Raw genomic sequence first — 12,717 nt, 5'->3', positions numbered from 1 at the left:
ATATAAGATTATAAATATAATATATAATAATTACTGTGGTATAATAATACAGAACAATATAATCTCTAAAATCAGGACAGTAAATAAAAAGCAACACTCTGAAAACGGGAATTCCAGAAAGGAAACAACCAGGGCCAGCTAACACCTCCCAACAAAGGATTCCCCCAGGCAGGAAGCAGCCAGACTTTGAAGCTGCAAGGCTATTAAATACTAACCAAGGTGACTAATTGCAGCATTCATACTTGCTGCGCTGAGATTATTCATTGGTATTCAGCCTGGCCAACCAAGAATTCCACAAGGTAGAAAGTGGCCAGGCTTGCAAGCAACAAGGCTATTCAGTTCTGTTCAACCTGATCAACCAAGATTTCCCCTAGATAGAAAACCCCCAGGCTTTGAAGCCACGAGGCTACTCCGTCCCATTCAGCCTGCCCAAGGAAGGATGCCCTTATATAGAAAGCGGCCAGGTTTTGAAGCAGTGAGGCTTTTCATTGCAATTCTAGCAGACCAAAAAACCATTCCCCTAGAACACAAGTACCCAGCCTTCCAAGCAACAAGCCTATTCCGTTGCATTCCAGCTCACCAAACAAGGATTCCCAAAAGAAGAAAGCAGCCAGGCTTTGAGAGTGCAAGGCTATTCACTGCTATTCCACCTGTCCTGGCACCTGAGTGTTAGAAATGGAGGCCAGCTCTTATTAACAGTGGTGTGGATTTTGAAGAGGCACTGTGCCGTCGCGCCTGGGGCTGTAAACTCTTAGTGAAAGAGGCATGGACTTTCCCCAGGGGATTGCTTCTTGCCCTCCTTTAGGGAAACTGGAACTCCCAAGGACCAAAACACTGTAGTTAACTCAAAAACTGGGTTTATTCTTCACAAAGGGGGTAAAAGAAAATATACATTACAGTCTTTGATTGTTTAAGTCCATGAAGCTTGTCCAGATCCCTCTCTCTCTGGCTGTGAATGCCGGAGCAAACTCAGCCTCAGTCCAATGACCTATATCTGAAGACAAGAGTCTTCCTCTGTTGCCAAAGGACTGATGTGAAGGCGCTTGAGACTCCTCAACGTTGTTCAGGTTGGCCCTGAACATGAAGTGTGAGTCCCAAGGGTAAGAACCTCAGAATTGGTGCTGAGAGGTAACTTTTGAAGGGCTTTCAGAGCCAAGCCTCTCTTTCACGTCCATCCGATAGAGTGGAATGAAAAGGAGGAAACACAGTCCTACTCCAGGAAGAGGTGGAGCCAAACAGTTTTGCTGAGTGAGCAATGTAACAGGTACAAACAACATTGATTGACAGACATAAATAACCAATCCAACTACATTTACAGGGTAAGGGCAAAATCAGGCATGATACAACAATTCAAATCTTGAAACTTATGGTTCCAACATATAGATGGCGCCACTCGCGCCGTCACAGGCACACATAGAGAACAAAAAGAAGGCACATCAAGCAAACCCTTTTCATGACCACCTTCCACCTGGAAATCAATGTCCTCAGTGTGAAAGACCATGCAGATCCAGAATAGGTCTCTACAGTCACTTACAGACCAACCACAAAGACTCTACCCTTGGAAAACAATCATACTCAGCCATGAATGATGCCACACTGACTGTCAAATATAACTGTACAAAGTATGTTTTTAAGAAGATTTTCCTAGAGTTAGGCAAATTAACAAGAACTTTAATTTTAAAACTTGCTTTAGGTATAAACATTGGTATAAACATGACTAAGACTTCATCTTGTAGCAAATAACACATTTGAAACTTGAGATCTTAAAAGAGTGATTCCTTTTGGTGGCCACTGTGTGGCACTTTATTCTACATGATTGCCAAGCCTTCAGCAGACAGAAGATGAGGAAACATTTAAATTGGCAGATAGTGAGAGAGAATTTGGTTCAATTAGGGTTCAACTTGACTCAAACAGGATTGGCCAATTCTATGGCTTCTGTATAATTGTTAGCAGAGTAAACCACTTACATAAATGTCGATTTATTAATTTTCAATTTGGTCCTTAGGTTAGAACTAACAACTGGATTTAAGCCTAGGGTGCTAGCGGACTTCATGTCCCAGCGTTCTTTACAATTAGATATGCTGCCTAAGAGTACTAGGATATGCAGTGCAGCAACATAAGCGGCCTGCATAATTCTTATCACTAGACTAAGATTTTTATTCTATACATACTTACTAGGAAACCATCAGTAGATATTATTTAAATGCATTGCGAATTGAGTTTGCTAGTGTGCCCTTCAAACTGGTGTTATTATCAGGCATAAGATGTATCATTGACAATGTACTTACTTTCCTTTAAAACAATGAGCAGCAGTGATAATCCATGTGCTTGTAAGAACAGTTCCACCACAGAGATTTTCATCCAAAATTTGAATACTGGCTTGCCAGGGCCAAGAATATGGTACAGCCTCCTCACCCCCAACTATTCGACTGAAGAGAAATCTGGGTTGATTTAATGCAACTCCACAAATGTTGTCTGGTAACAAAGAACAGAGGGAAAACTAAGGCATGTTTTAAACAACACTATTTGCACCTGGGTTATTCCAGAAATTATTTTTTTATTATTTTTTTTACTAAGGAAGTACTTAATTTTTGTTACTAAGGAAGTTTTATTGTGTGTGTCAGGAGCGACTTGAGAAACTGCAAGTCACTTCTGGTGTGAGAAAATTGACCGTCTGCAAAGACGTTGCCCAGGGGAAGCCCGGATGTTTCAATGTTTCTACCATCCTTGTGGGAGGCTTCTCTCATGGTTTTCAATAAACACCACTAGAGCACTTATAGTGACTAATTCCATTGGTGATTGTTCACAAATAACAGGAGCCTCTAATTTGATATGACAATAATAAATCTCTGTGAACTGAGGTTGAGAACAATAACATATTAAAATACAACATATACCATCCGTTAAAGACACAGAAAAGAACTAGCTACTAATCTGCAATATATTTTGGATCTATCCCTAAGTGCCTTATTAGGGAAACACTGTTTCTATCTCACACTTGCTGTATGTTTATAGAACTTCCTTAAAAACTTTAGGTTTCCTAAAGTTTAAACTGTGGTATATATAGTTCAATACTACAAGTTGCTTTGAACATATTTTGTAAATATGTCTGTAATATGAACGCATTAAGTGCAATTATTATTTAAAAACTCATTCAATACAAAATAGTACAAGGAATAGTATAGTATAGTATAGTATAGTATAGTATAACAATCAGCAACATCAACATCAGGCAATAGCTTCTTTGTTAAGATAGTTAATGAACCTATTCTCAGATTCAATCCAAACTTTGAGGCAGCTATCTAAGGTGCTAAACATGTTTAGGGAATATGTTTAAGTTCCTTGGACATTTCTTAAAAAACATGAACCTCTGTGGATGACAATGATCACTATTACCATCACCATCAGCACATTTGATGTACTAAGTGTGCCCCAAGAATATCCACAAACCAAACTCTGGACTACTTTCCACATCTCTTTCACCTTCCTATACTCCTACCAAAGAGCATCTTAACATAAGCAGGTTTACCAGGGATGTCAGTTGCATTTGTAGCATTACTTGTTTCTTCAGGAACCAACACTTCAGTGCTTGAATTTGATATGTTCAAATCTAGGAAAGAGATAAAGACAGAAAATCAGCATAGTTTAGAATATCTCAGAAAATAAGGTTGAGAACACACAATTTCATTAACAAGGGGTAAGCCTTAGGTGATCCCATTTTGTTTAGTTATCCTTACTAATCCTCTTTAAACAATACTACTATCATAGTCTTAAGGTACAGCATACACAAATGATTAGATGCTTAGGATACAGAGTGTGGTTTTACACATGACTCCAGAAACCTTTATCACATTCAGTTGCACATCTTTTCCATGTATTCTACATGGAGCTATCTTCAGGGTCCAGGACATAGAACGCTATTACTACTAATAATAATTCACATGAGTTTCATGTACTGCTTTCCCTTTTATTCAGATGGTCAAGTAGAACACAGATAATAGCCACAAAGTGTGGCAGAGATAGAATTCACCATACTCAATCCCAATCCTCTATATACCCAGGATTACAGAAGAAACAGCTATAAATTAAATACCTACAAGTTATATAATATCATGCAGAATGAAGTTTTAAACTGTGGTCTGCGGTCAGCTGATTGTCCGTGCCCTCCAGGGCAAATAACCTATGAAAAACCTATCAAAAATATGATAGAGGAAAAAAGCAGAGGAGGTCTTGCCATGCCAAATTTAAAGTTGTATTTTGAAGTGTATGCATTAACATAGACTAGAGATTGGATGACATTAGAAAAGGAAAAAATATTAAATTTAGAAGGAATAGAATTGAGGTGGGGGTGGCACTCATATCTCTGGTATGGGAAGACAGTAAAAGAAAATAATTTTGGAAATCATTTTGTAAGATCTGCCATCTATAAAGTCTGGGAAAAATATATAAATAGATTTTATAGTAAAACACCAATGTGGTTATCTTCTTTGGAGGCTACACAAAGGAGAGTAATGGGAGGGGAGAAATGGCCCAATTTTAAAGAATTGTTGAAAAAACAAAATGGAGAATGGGTGATGAAAACACAAGAAATGGAAATGCTCAATAAAAATATATCATGGTTCCAATATTGGCAAATAAAAAACCATTTAAAAAAGATAAAGAATTAGGGTTTTCGGAAAAGGAGGAATTTTGGAATAGAATGATGACGCTGGAGAAAAAATTGATTGCCAAAATATATATAAAAATTACTTAAATGAAATATGGAGGCAGAAGGAACAAAGAATTACATGAAGAAATGGGAAGAAAACATAGGTAAACCCATAGGAAGGGAAAAAATGGGAAGAGATATGGAAGAAAAAGCTGACATACACTTATTCAACAGATCTAAAAGAAAATAGGATAAAAATGGCTTATAGGTGGTATATTACACCCAAGAAACTGGGAAAATGCTATAAAAATTTAAATACACAAAGTTGGAAATGTGGAGAAAGAGAAGGGAATTTATATCATATGTGGTGGCTTTGTAAAAAAAAAGCAAAAAAAATGGAGAAAAAAATCAAGAAGCTCTACAGAAAATGTTACAAATAAAGATCCCATTAAGACCAGAAATGTTTCTGTTAGGTATGACAGAACAAATAGTGGATAAAAATAAGGATAAACTCCTCTTCCTATTAACGACTGCAGCAAGAATATGTTATGCGAGATACTGGAAAAGGAAAGAAATACTGAAAGAAGAATGGATAATAAAAACTTTAGAAATAAGAAACATGGACAGACTTACTTATTTAATCCCTAAAAGTAAAGGAAACCCAATAGAAGAAACGGACTGGAAACAAATTACAGAATACCTTGAATAAGATTATAAGACGATAAGGTTATGAAGAGATCAAGAAGAAACAGTTAAATAGAAGAGAAAAGAGTTTGGTGAGTGACAGATATGGAAAGAAGAAGAGAAGGAAAAGGAAGAAACCTCTGGACAGATGATAGGAAGTCAATTTTAAATTTTAAATTTTTTTAAACTCTTTTTTTGTTTTTTTGGGGTTTTTTGTTTTTGTCTTTGTTTTCTTTCTCTATCTCTATCTCTCTTTCTTTCACTCTTGGGTTATCTTGGATGTCTATCTTGGGTATTCTATAGCATTTTATTACATGTGGATAAACAACTAATAAAGATTATTTAAAAAAAAGAAAAGGATGATCATAACAGCAAAAGACATATATTTTCAATGGTGATTAGCGTAATTTGATTGCTGAATGCACCTTTGTTATATGCCACTAATTCCAAACACAGATGCAGAATGAATATAAAATCAGGACTGTGCTAAAGCTGAGTGCCAATGTCTCAAAATACATGGAAAACTAATACTGACTGTCCCCAAGTTATGAGCAAGATATATTTTGTAGGTTTGTTCTTAAGTTGAATTTGTTTGCAAGTCAAAACAGGTATAGTTTAAAGTGTAGCTCTAGCCATATATATATATATGTGTGTGTGTGTGTGTGTGTGTGTGTGTGTGTGTGTGTATGTATGTATATATGTATATGTATAAGCTTTGGATTACATAGGGAAGGGTTACCATTTTTGTAGTGTTTGTTTTGTTGTCTGTGTCCCCGTTCAGAAGATTTCTGTCCCTCACTTTCTGTCCCTGTGGCAACTGGATTTTGAAAAAAATTGTTATTGGAACAAAAATGTTGATAAAGCTTTAGTGGAGATACCTTTCCCCCATGATAACTTTCAGGGATGAATTTCCCTTCCTAGGGTCAAATTTCACACACTTCCTGTTGTTGCATCCACATTTGTAACTACTGAGTCCTTTATACGTCGGATGTTTGTAATTCAGGGAATATCTGTACATAGAAACCCCATCCCTCCTCTATTTTCTTTACCAGCAACAGCGATGAACTTAAAAATGGCCTTAAATCCACCAAAGCTTTCTGTTTCGTCCGAATGAAACTTGATTAGCATGGTGCTAGAGGAACTCAAAACTGGTGCAGGAACAGCAAATCCACATGATCGAGCTGAAAAACAAAACATTCACCTGTAGTCACAGATCAAGAGACGCACAACTTCATTATATTTTTTCAATATTTCAAATGTTAAAATTAAGAAAACTATTGTGAATTTGGATTACTCACTCTATATAGCATTTTAATATAAAATACACCTGGAATTTGAAACATTCAAAATGTCTTTGATTATTGTAGCATATTATTGATATTGATTCTTTTATAAATATTACAAATATTTATAGATTGGCTTGGGTACCCAGCGGTGCCCGGGTTATTTGAAAAGGGCGTTGTTTGCTTTTGGATGTTAGGTAATATCATTTCAGTCATATGTTACACTATGTCTTAGAAAAAGCTCAGTGTTAGCTTTTGTATTTTATGAATGCGCCCATTAGAAAATGAATAAGGATGTGGGTGAACTACAAATCCCAAAAATCAGGGGTCAATCCTCCCCAAACCCCACCAGTATTCACAGTTGGCCATCTTGGGTCTGTGTGCCAAATTTGATCCAGATCCTTCATCTGCTGGGTTCAGTGTTCTCCAAATACGGGTGAACTACAACTCCCAAATTCCCAGGGCAATCACCCTGAAACCATGCCAGTATTCACAGTTGGCCATGTTGGAGCTGTGTGCCAAGTTTGGCCCAGATCTGATGTTGGCTGGGTTCAGTGTTTTCTGATTTCGGGTGACCTATAACTCCCGAGTGCCAAATCTAATCACCCCCAGACCCCACCAGTATACAAAGTTGGCCATGTTGGCTCTGTGTGCCAAGTTTGGTCCAGATCCATTATCAGATGGGTTCAGTGTTCTCAGAATACGGGTGAACTGTAACTCCTGGATGTCAAGGTCAATCACCCCCAAACCCCACCAGTGTGCAAAGTTGGCCATGTTGGGTCTGTGTGGCAAGTGAGTTCCAGGTCTATCGTTGGTGGGGTTGAGAGTGCTCTTAGATTGCAGGTCAACTATACATCCCAGTACCTACAACTCCTATACATCATAGTGAATTCTCCCCAAACCTCTCTCTCTAGTATGTTTAGTTGCTGATCAATTCCTCTGTTTTCTGTGTGCCATAGGAAAGGGTAGGAAAGGCTTAAGGGAGGGGCAGTGAGCAGGGTCATGCAAATGGAAAGCGAAAGGAACCCTGGGATGTCCTCGCTGTAACCTGCAATGTCCTGAGAGGGAGTGACTTGGTGGCTCCTCAGCACTGGGAACTATAGCCTTTTTGTGGAGGCTGGAGGCTGTCTGTGTGAGCAGACACTCATGCCACATAAACACATATGCCTTTTCACATTTATTATATGTATAGATTAGGGAAGTGTAAAGAAATATTTCAAATACTTACTTCAAAGAGCTAGATCTACTCTGGCGTCTTGTGATATTATATCAGCCTCTAATGTTGGGAGGAAATAATTGCTTGTTATAGACCAAGTTGGGTTGCTGGGTTGAAATCCCACACTAGTGGATATGTTGGCTAGAGATGATTGACATAATGTCCAAGAATGTTTAGAGGGCTGTATTTTGTGCCATCCTATTCTAAACCCATTCTCCTTCTCTAGAAGATCCAACATGTTGAATTGAAACTACACTGCTTATCACACCCACAGTTTGTGTTGGAAGATAGGTTGATGGTTCCAACAGTTCAAAACGATCAACTTCTTACAACAAAAGGTAGAGGTGGGCAAAGGACTTCATAAATTCTCACAGATAACATATTCATCATAAACACGCTTACGCTATATTATTTTATATTTCTCCAATTGTTTTTAGTATTTTACTCTTAGTGCTATCTATGGTGCCATAAAGAAGCTATGAGTCAACACAAGCAATAAATATAAGAAACAAACCTATTTCATGTTCCTTTATAACATTTTCATAGACTGTCACTGAGTCATAAGTGCAGTCTTCATTTTCCTCTATTTCAAAGCTTTCATATGTGAGCTTTAAAAAAAAGCAATAAAAGGTTTAAATTCATCCAAAACAGAAAGGCTTCATTTCAAATAAAATGGCATAGTTCGGTTGGTGAAGTTTAATTAATGCATTAATTCATTAATTTGCAGCCCATTTTTCTACTAGTCCTAAGGCAACACACAGAATGATTTAAAAAACAAATACTGTATAATTAAAGACACAAAAAGCTGTAACATTAAAATACAGCCACACAAATTGCCACATTAAAAACAATAATCTAATGAAAAGCAATTTTAAAACACAATACAAGAAACAAAACCATTCTTATTTTCATGAGCATTGTGAAAAACGTCTTCATTTAAATAAAACATAAATTATGCCTGCAATCCTGTGTATGCTTAATTTTGAAAAAGCCTCTACCAAACATAGCAGAACTTATATCAGTATAAACTGCAAATCTCCAAACTGAGATATCAGAATTTGTCGTAGTTTGTATATAAAAACAGAGCCACAATTTATACTGATTGTAGTCTCTGGTAATGTCTCAACGAGTGGTCTCTAACAACCCCTTGGTAGTATTTTACAAAGGTACCCCGGTAGTTCCAAGGTCTCCAAACTTTTTAAAGTTAACAGACGTCAAATTGTAGTTTTCAGAAAATTAAATCTGACATACTGCCCAACTTGATATCAATTTACTGAGATGTTAAATATGTGTGCCTAAAGCTACCTTAAAAGAGAGTCCGTCTTAAATTGTTTCCACTAAAGGAAAACAAATCTTAAATGAATACCTTCTAATTTAGAATCTGACAACAAAGGATTCAAACCCACATGGATGTATTTAGACCTTTCCTTTGTAGAAATCCATCCACACCATATGCATGTTTTGCTAGCTAACTAGGTGCAGGAATGCCCAAAGAGTGCTTTCATGTACATCAGTTATAAAACAACCCAAGAAGAATACTATCTTGGCAATGGAGTGTTATGCAGAATGTGTGCCATAGCAACTATATCTTTATTTTGTTCAAATAAGACTCTTGAAGAAGATGTAAGTGAACTGCCAACTTGTACCTTGACCACATGATCTTCTGGAGCGTGAATAATCCATTGACAGTCTGCAAAGTTACTATATGGCTCAGGATAATGCATGCTTTGCACTGTTCCTTCCTCAAAGAGAATTGCTAGAGATCCACAGCCAGAATCTAGAAGTGAAGTAAAGCAAAATTAAAACAAGTAAAATAACCTGTTATTGGAGAGCCACACACCTGGAGGACATCAGGTGGAGGAAAGCTGCTTGACAATATCTCATGTTCAAGAGCACGCTTGATCTAAGAGATTTGTCTGTTTTACATTATGCTCCTTTCAGCACTAAGTGAAAACTCTTTAGCTTTTTCTAGGAACTTCAGCATTTTTTCGGTGTTTTGTCCCTCTGACCTGTTTGACTCCTGTTCTGCTACTAGTTTTTCTAGTATTCAAAAGGACTCTGAAACACCTTAGAAACTAAGAAAATTCAGTTGGTAACATAAGCTTTCATAGATTGAGGCCACACCTTCATCTACTTTATTAATCTAGTTTAAAGCACTCAGTTTCCACAAGAGTCCATTTGGTTAGCTTGGCCAAGGGCACATTAGGGCCAATTCTATTACTGGTGCATCACCACCAGAAACCAGTTCCCTCAAAGAAGCTTGCTGTCAATGCCACATTTCTCATCACATAGCTTGGAGTCCTGGTGTAATATCATTAAGAAGCCTCTGGGAAGGAGTTGCTTGCTGGTGGCGGTGCAATTGTGGGTCTGGATGCAGTGTGGATTGGGCTGGATCCAGCTGTCTACATCTCTGAAACTGCAGAATCCGTTCTCCTTTGGTCAGACTTCGTCTGGAATATTGTGTCCAGCTCTGGGAACCAAACTTAATGAAGGATATTGACAAGTAGAAAGGTGTTGCAAGGAGAGCAACCAGGTTCATCAGAGGTCTGTAAACCAAGCCCTATAATAAACATATCTGAGAGTTGGATATGTTCAGCTTGGAGAAGATAAGACTGATTGAGAGGCAAGTTTATGGACATCCTTAAATATATGAAGAGGTGTCATATACAATATTGATCAAACCTGATTTCTGCTTCTCCAGGGACAAGGATATAAATCAATGGGTTCAAAATATAAGGATAGACATTCCACCTAAATATCAAGGAGGACATTTAGACTGTAAGAGCTGGTAGACAGTGAAATATGGAGAATTACAGATTCTTTGTAGGCTGGGTGATAATCTTTCAGGAGTTCTTTAGCTGCAAAAATGGGAAGTTAGACCAGATATTCCTTGCAGTCCCTTCCAGATCTATGATTCTGTGATCTTAAAGTATACTTACCTGAAAGGGAAGCTGGTTCAATAGCCTGGTGTATCATGGAAAATCCAGTTCCATGTTCCTTGTTATCAGATACAAATTTTAGCCTTACACCATTGGAGCCAATCAAGATGGGCAAAGGAGGAAACATTCCACAGAATTTCCCTGAAAACGAATATTTATATAACATGATGTTATTAATATTCATCAAGGGGGAATTCCACTGATATCTAAAGGGTCTGCTTATGAATGTTTCGAATTGTTTTCAAGCTGGTTTACACCCAACACATGTGTAATGTGATATTTGGGGCTGGGCGAGGTGATATCTCAATATGCACCAAGGTCTACTCCAAATTTGTGCAGACATTTCGGCTCCTTTTGTCAGATGGCTAAGAAGGCATCTTTGAACCACACCATGTTTTCAGAGCCTATTACCTCAAAATGCAGCAGCTGATAATTCTACACAGAAGTATTATGTGCAACTTGTCAACAGTAACAGAGCATCTACTTTTAATGGAGACCAGGGAGCCTGCTATCTGTTGTATTACATTTTGAAATGGAAACTCACCAACAAGTCTGTCATCCATAGAAATCACTGACAAGGAATCATAGTCACAGAATGGATCTGGCTCCAGATCAAAATGGGAAAAATCCAACAATATATGCATTCCTTCTGGGACAAGCAGAGTCCAAACACACAGCCTAAATTGACATAGAAGGAATATGTAGTATTCTACCCTGAGATCTTCAGGTGCAGGGTAGGATATAAGCATTTTAACAAATGAATAAATACAGTAAGACTCCTCTATCTGCAGGGCTGGTATTTGCGATTTTATTTATCCACAAACAACAGAATTTATCGTTTCTAGACATTTTCTGGGTCCTCTAGTGCAACTTCAAGTTTATTATTGGGTTGGAAGTTGCTGAGGATTTGTTTCAGCTGCCACCAAAAATAAGGAGGACTAGACAGATCGCCACCCACCAGCTAGACAGATCGCCACCCACTGACACCAATATATGGAGGATTCGAACTCGTTACCACTACTAACACTGCCACCAATGTTATATTCAGGAGCCTCCTCTGTGTTAGGATATTTAGAGAGTCACACAAGACACTTTATGTGAGGAAAAACAAGAAGTTGTTGTTTACTTGTATTTGAACAGTAAAGATATGTAGCGGTTTCAATAACAAGTTAGGGTTTTCTCTCACAAAGGATGGTTTTATAACTTGAATTCTGTGGAAGTATGTTCCTTCACACAGGAAATGCAAACAGGACAATTTAAACCTTTAAATCCACTTCTCCTGGGATTTAACACTAGCACTCTAAACTATAGAGTCTCAAAATAGTTCTCAGCCTTACTTCCCTGAAGGCATTAACTATATTCCACAAAGAGGCTTCTTTTTAAAAATACAGATCCCAAACCTATATCTATCTCCATACTTCAAAAACCAACCCCCTAACTGAAAAGAATTCTTCTGACTACATAGCTCCAACTGTCACTTTGGCTCCTCCTATCTTTCCATTTACATCAGCCAATCACACTGCACTTCCAGTAATGGCTGCCTGATCGCTCCTCCCCCTTGCTCTGCTTAGCTTTTGCAAGCAAGGCCTGAAAACTACCTGTACATCAACTTTGTAAGGTAGGCTAATCCATTACAGAAGTCCTTTGTTTCAATAGGGTCTACTATTATGTGCAGTTTCGCATATTCATGTGAAGTCTAGCAATGTATCCCTCATGGATACACAAGCCATATTGTCAATATAGGCACTACACAGACATTTAGTCTACAAAGAAAGGAGTCAAGAGTGTGATGTGAGCATTCCCTCAATACAGTATTCCCTCAGTTTAGTGTTAAGCATCTATGCTTGGGGTTACACTACATGAGTGCTATGCAGCTCCCATGCAGAACAGCAATATCAACGATTATATCAATGACTAGATATAGTTTCACAATGTGTAATACACAAT

At 37.8% G+C, this 12,717-nt stretch overlaps 1 protein-coding gene across 6 annotated transcripts in view; it reads right to left on the bottom strand.

The window, feature by feature from the left end:
- The window catches only part of ovch2 (ovochymase 2), a 31,483-nt gene that overhangs the window by 8,670 nt on the left and 10,096 nt on the right, over positions 1 to 12,717 (bottom strand). For 5 of the 6 annotated variants that reach the window (XM_062967745.1, XM_062967744.1, XM_062967747.1 and 2 more), the window contains 8 exons: positions 11,315 to 11,448; positions 10,771 to 10,911; positions 9,478 to 9,608; positions 8,346 to 8,439; positions 6,382 to 6,513; positions 6,072 to 6,149; positions 3,530 to 3,610; positions 2,289 to 2,475 (listed from right to left, as the gene is read on the bottom strand). In XM_062967745.1, the coding sequence (XP_062823815.1) occupies positions 2,289 to 2,475; positions 3,530 to 3,610; positions 6,072 to 6,149; positions 6,382 to 6,513; positions 8,346 to 8,439; positions 9,478 to 9,608; positions 10,771 to 10,911; positions 11,315 to 11,448 (978 nt within the window). The remainder of the gene's footprint in view (positions 1 to 2,288; positions 2,476 to 3,529; positions 3,611 to 6,071; positions 6,150 to 6,381; positions 6,514 to 8,345; positions 8,440 to 9,477; positions 9,609 to 10,770; positions 10,912 to 11,314; positions 11,449 to 12,717) is intronic. The other variant, XM_016995603.2, reaches the window with a different exon arrangement.

Source organism: Anolis carolinensis, chromosome 1 (assembly GCF_035594765.1).
Source record: "Anolis carolinensis isolate JA03-04 chromosome 1, rAnoCar3.1.pri, whole genome shotgun sequence".
In the NCBI taxonomy this organism is placed as follows: Eukaryota; Metazoa; Chordata; class Lepidosauria; order Squamata; family Dactyloidae; genus Anolis; species Anolis carolinensis.
This window is presented reverse-complemented; position numbering and strand designations above follow the sequence as displayed.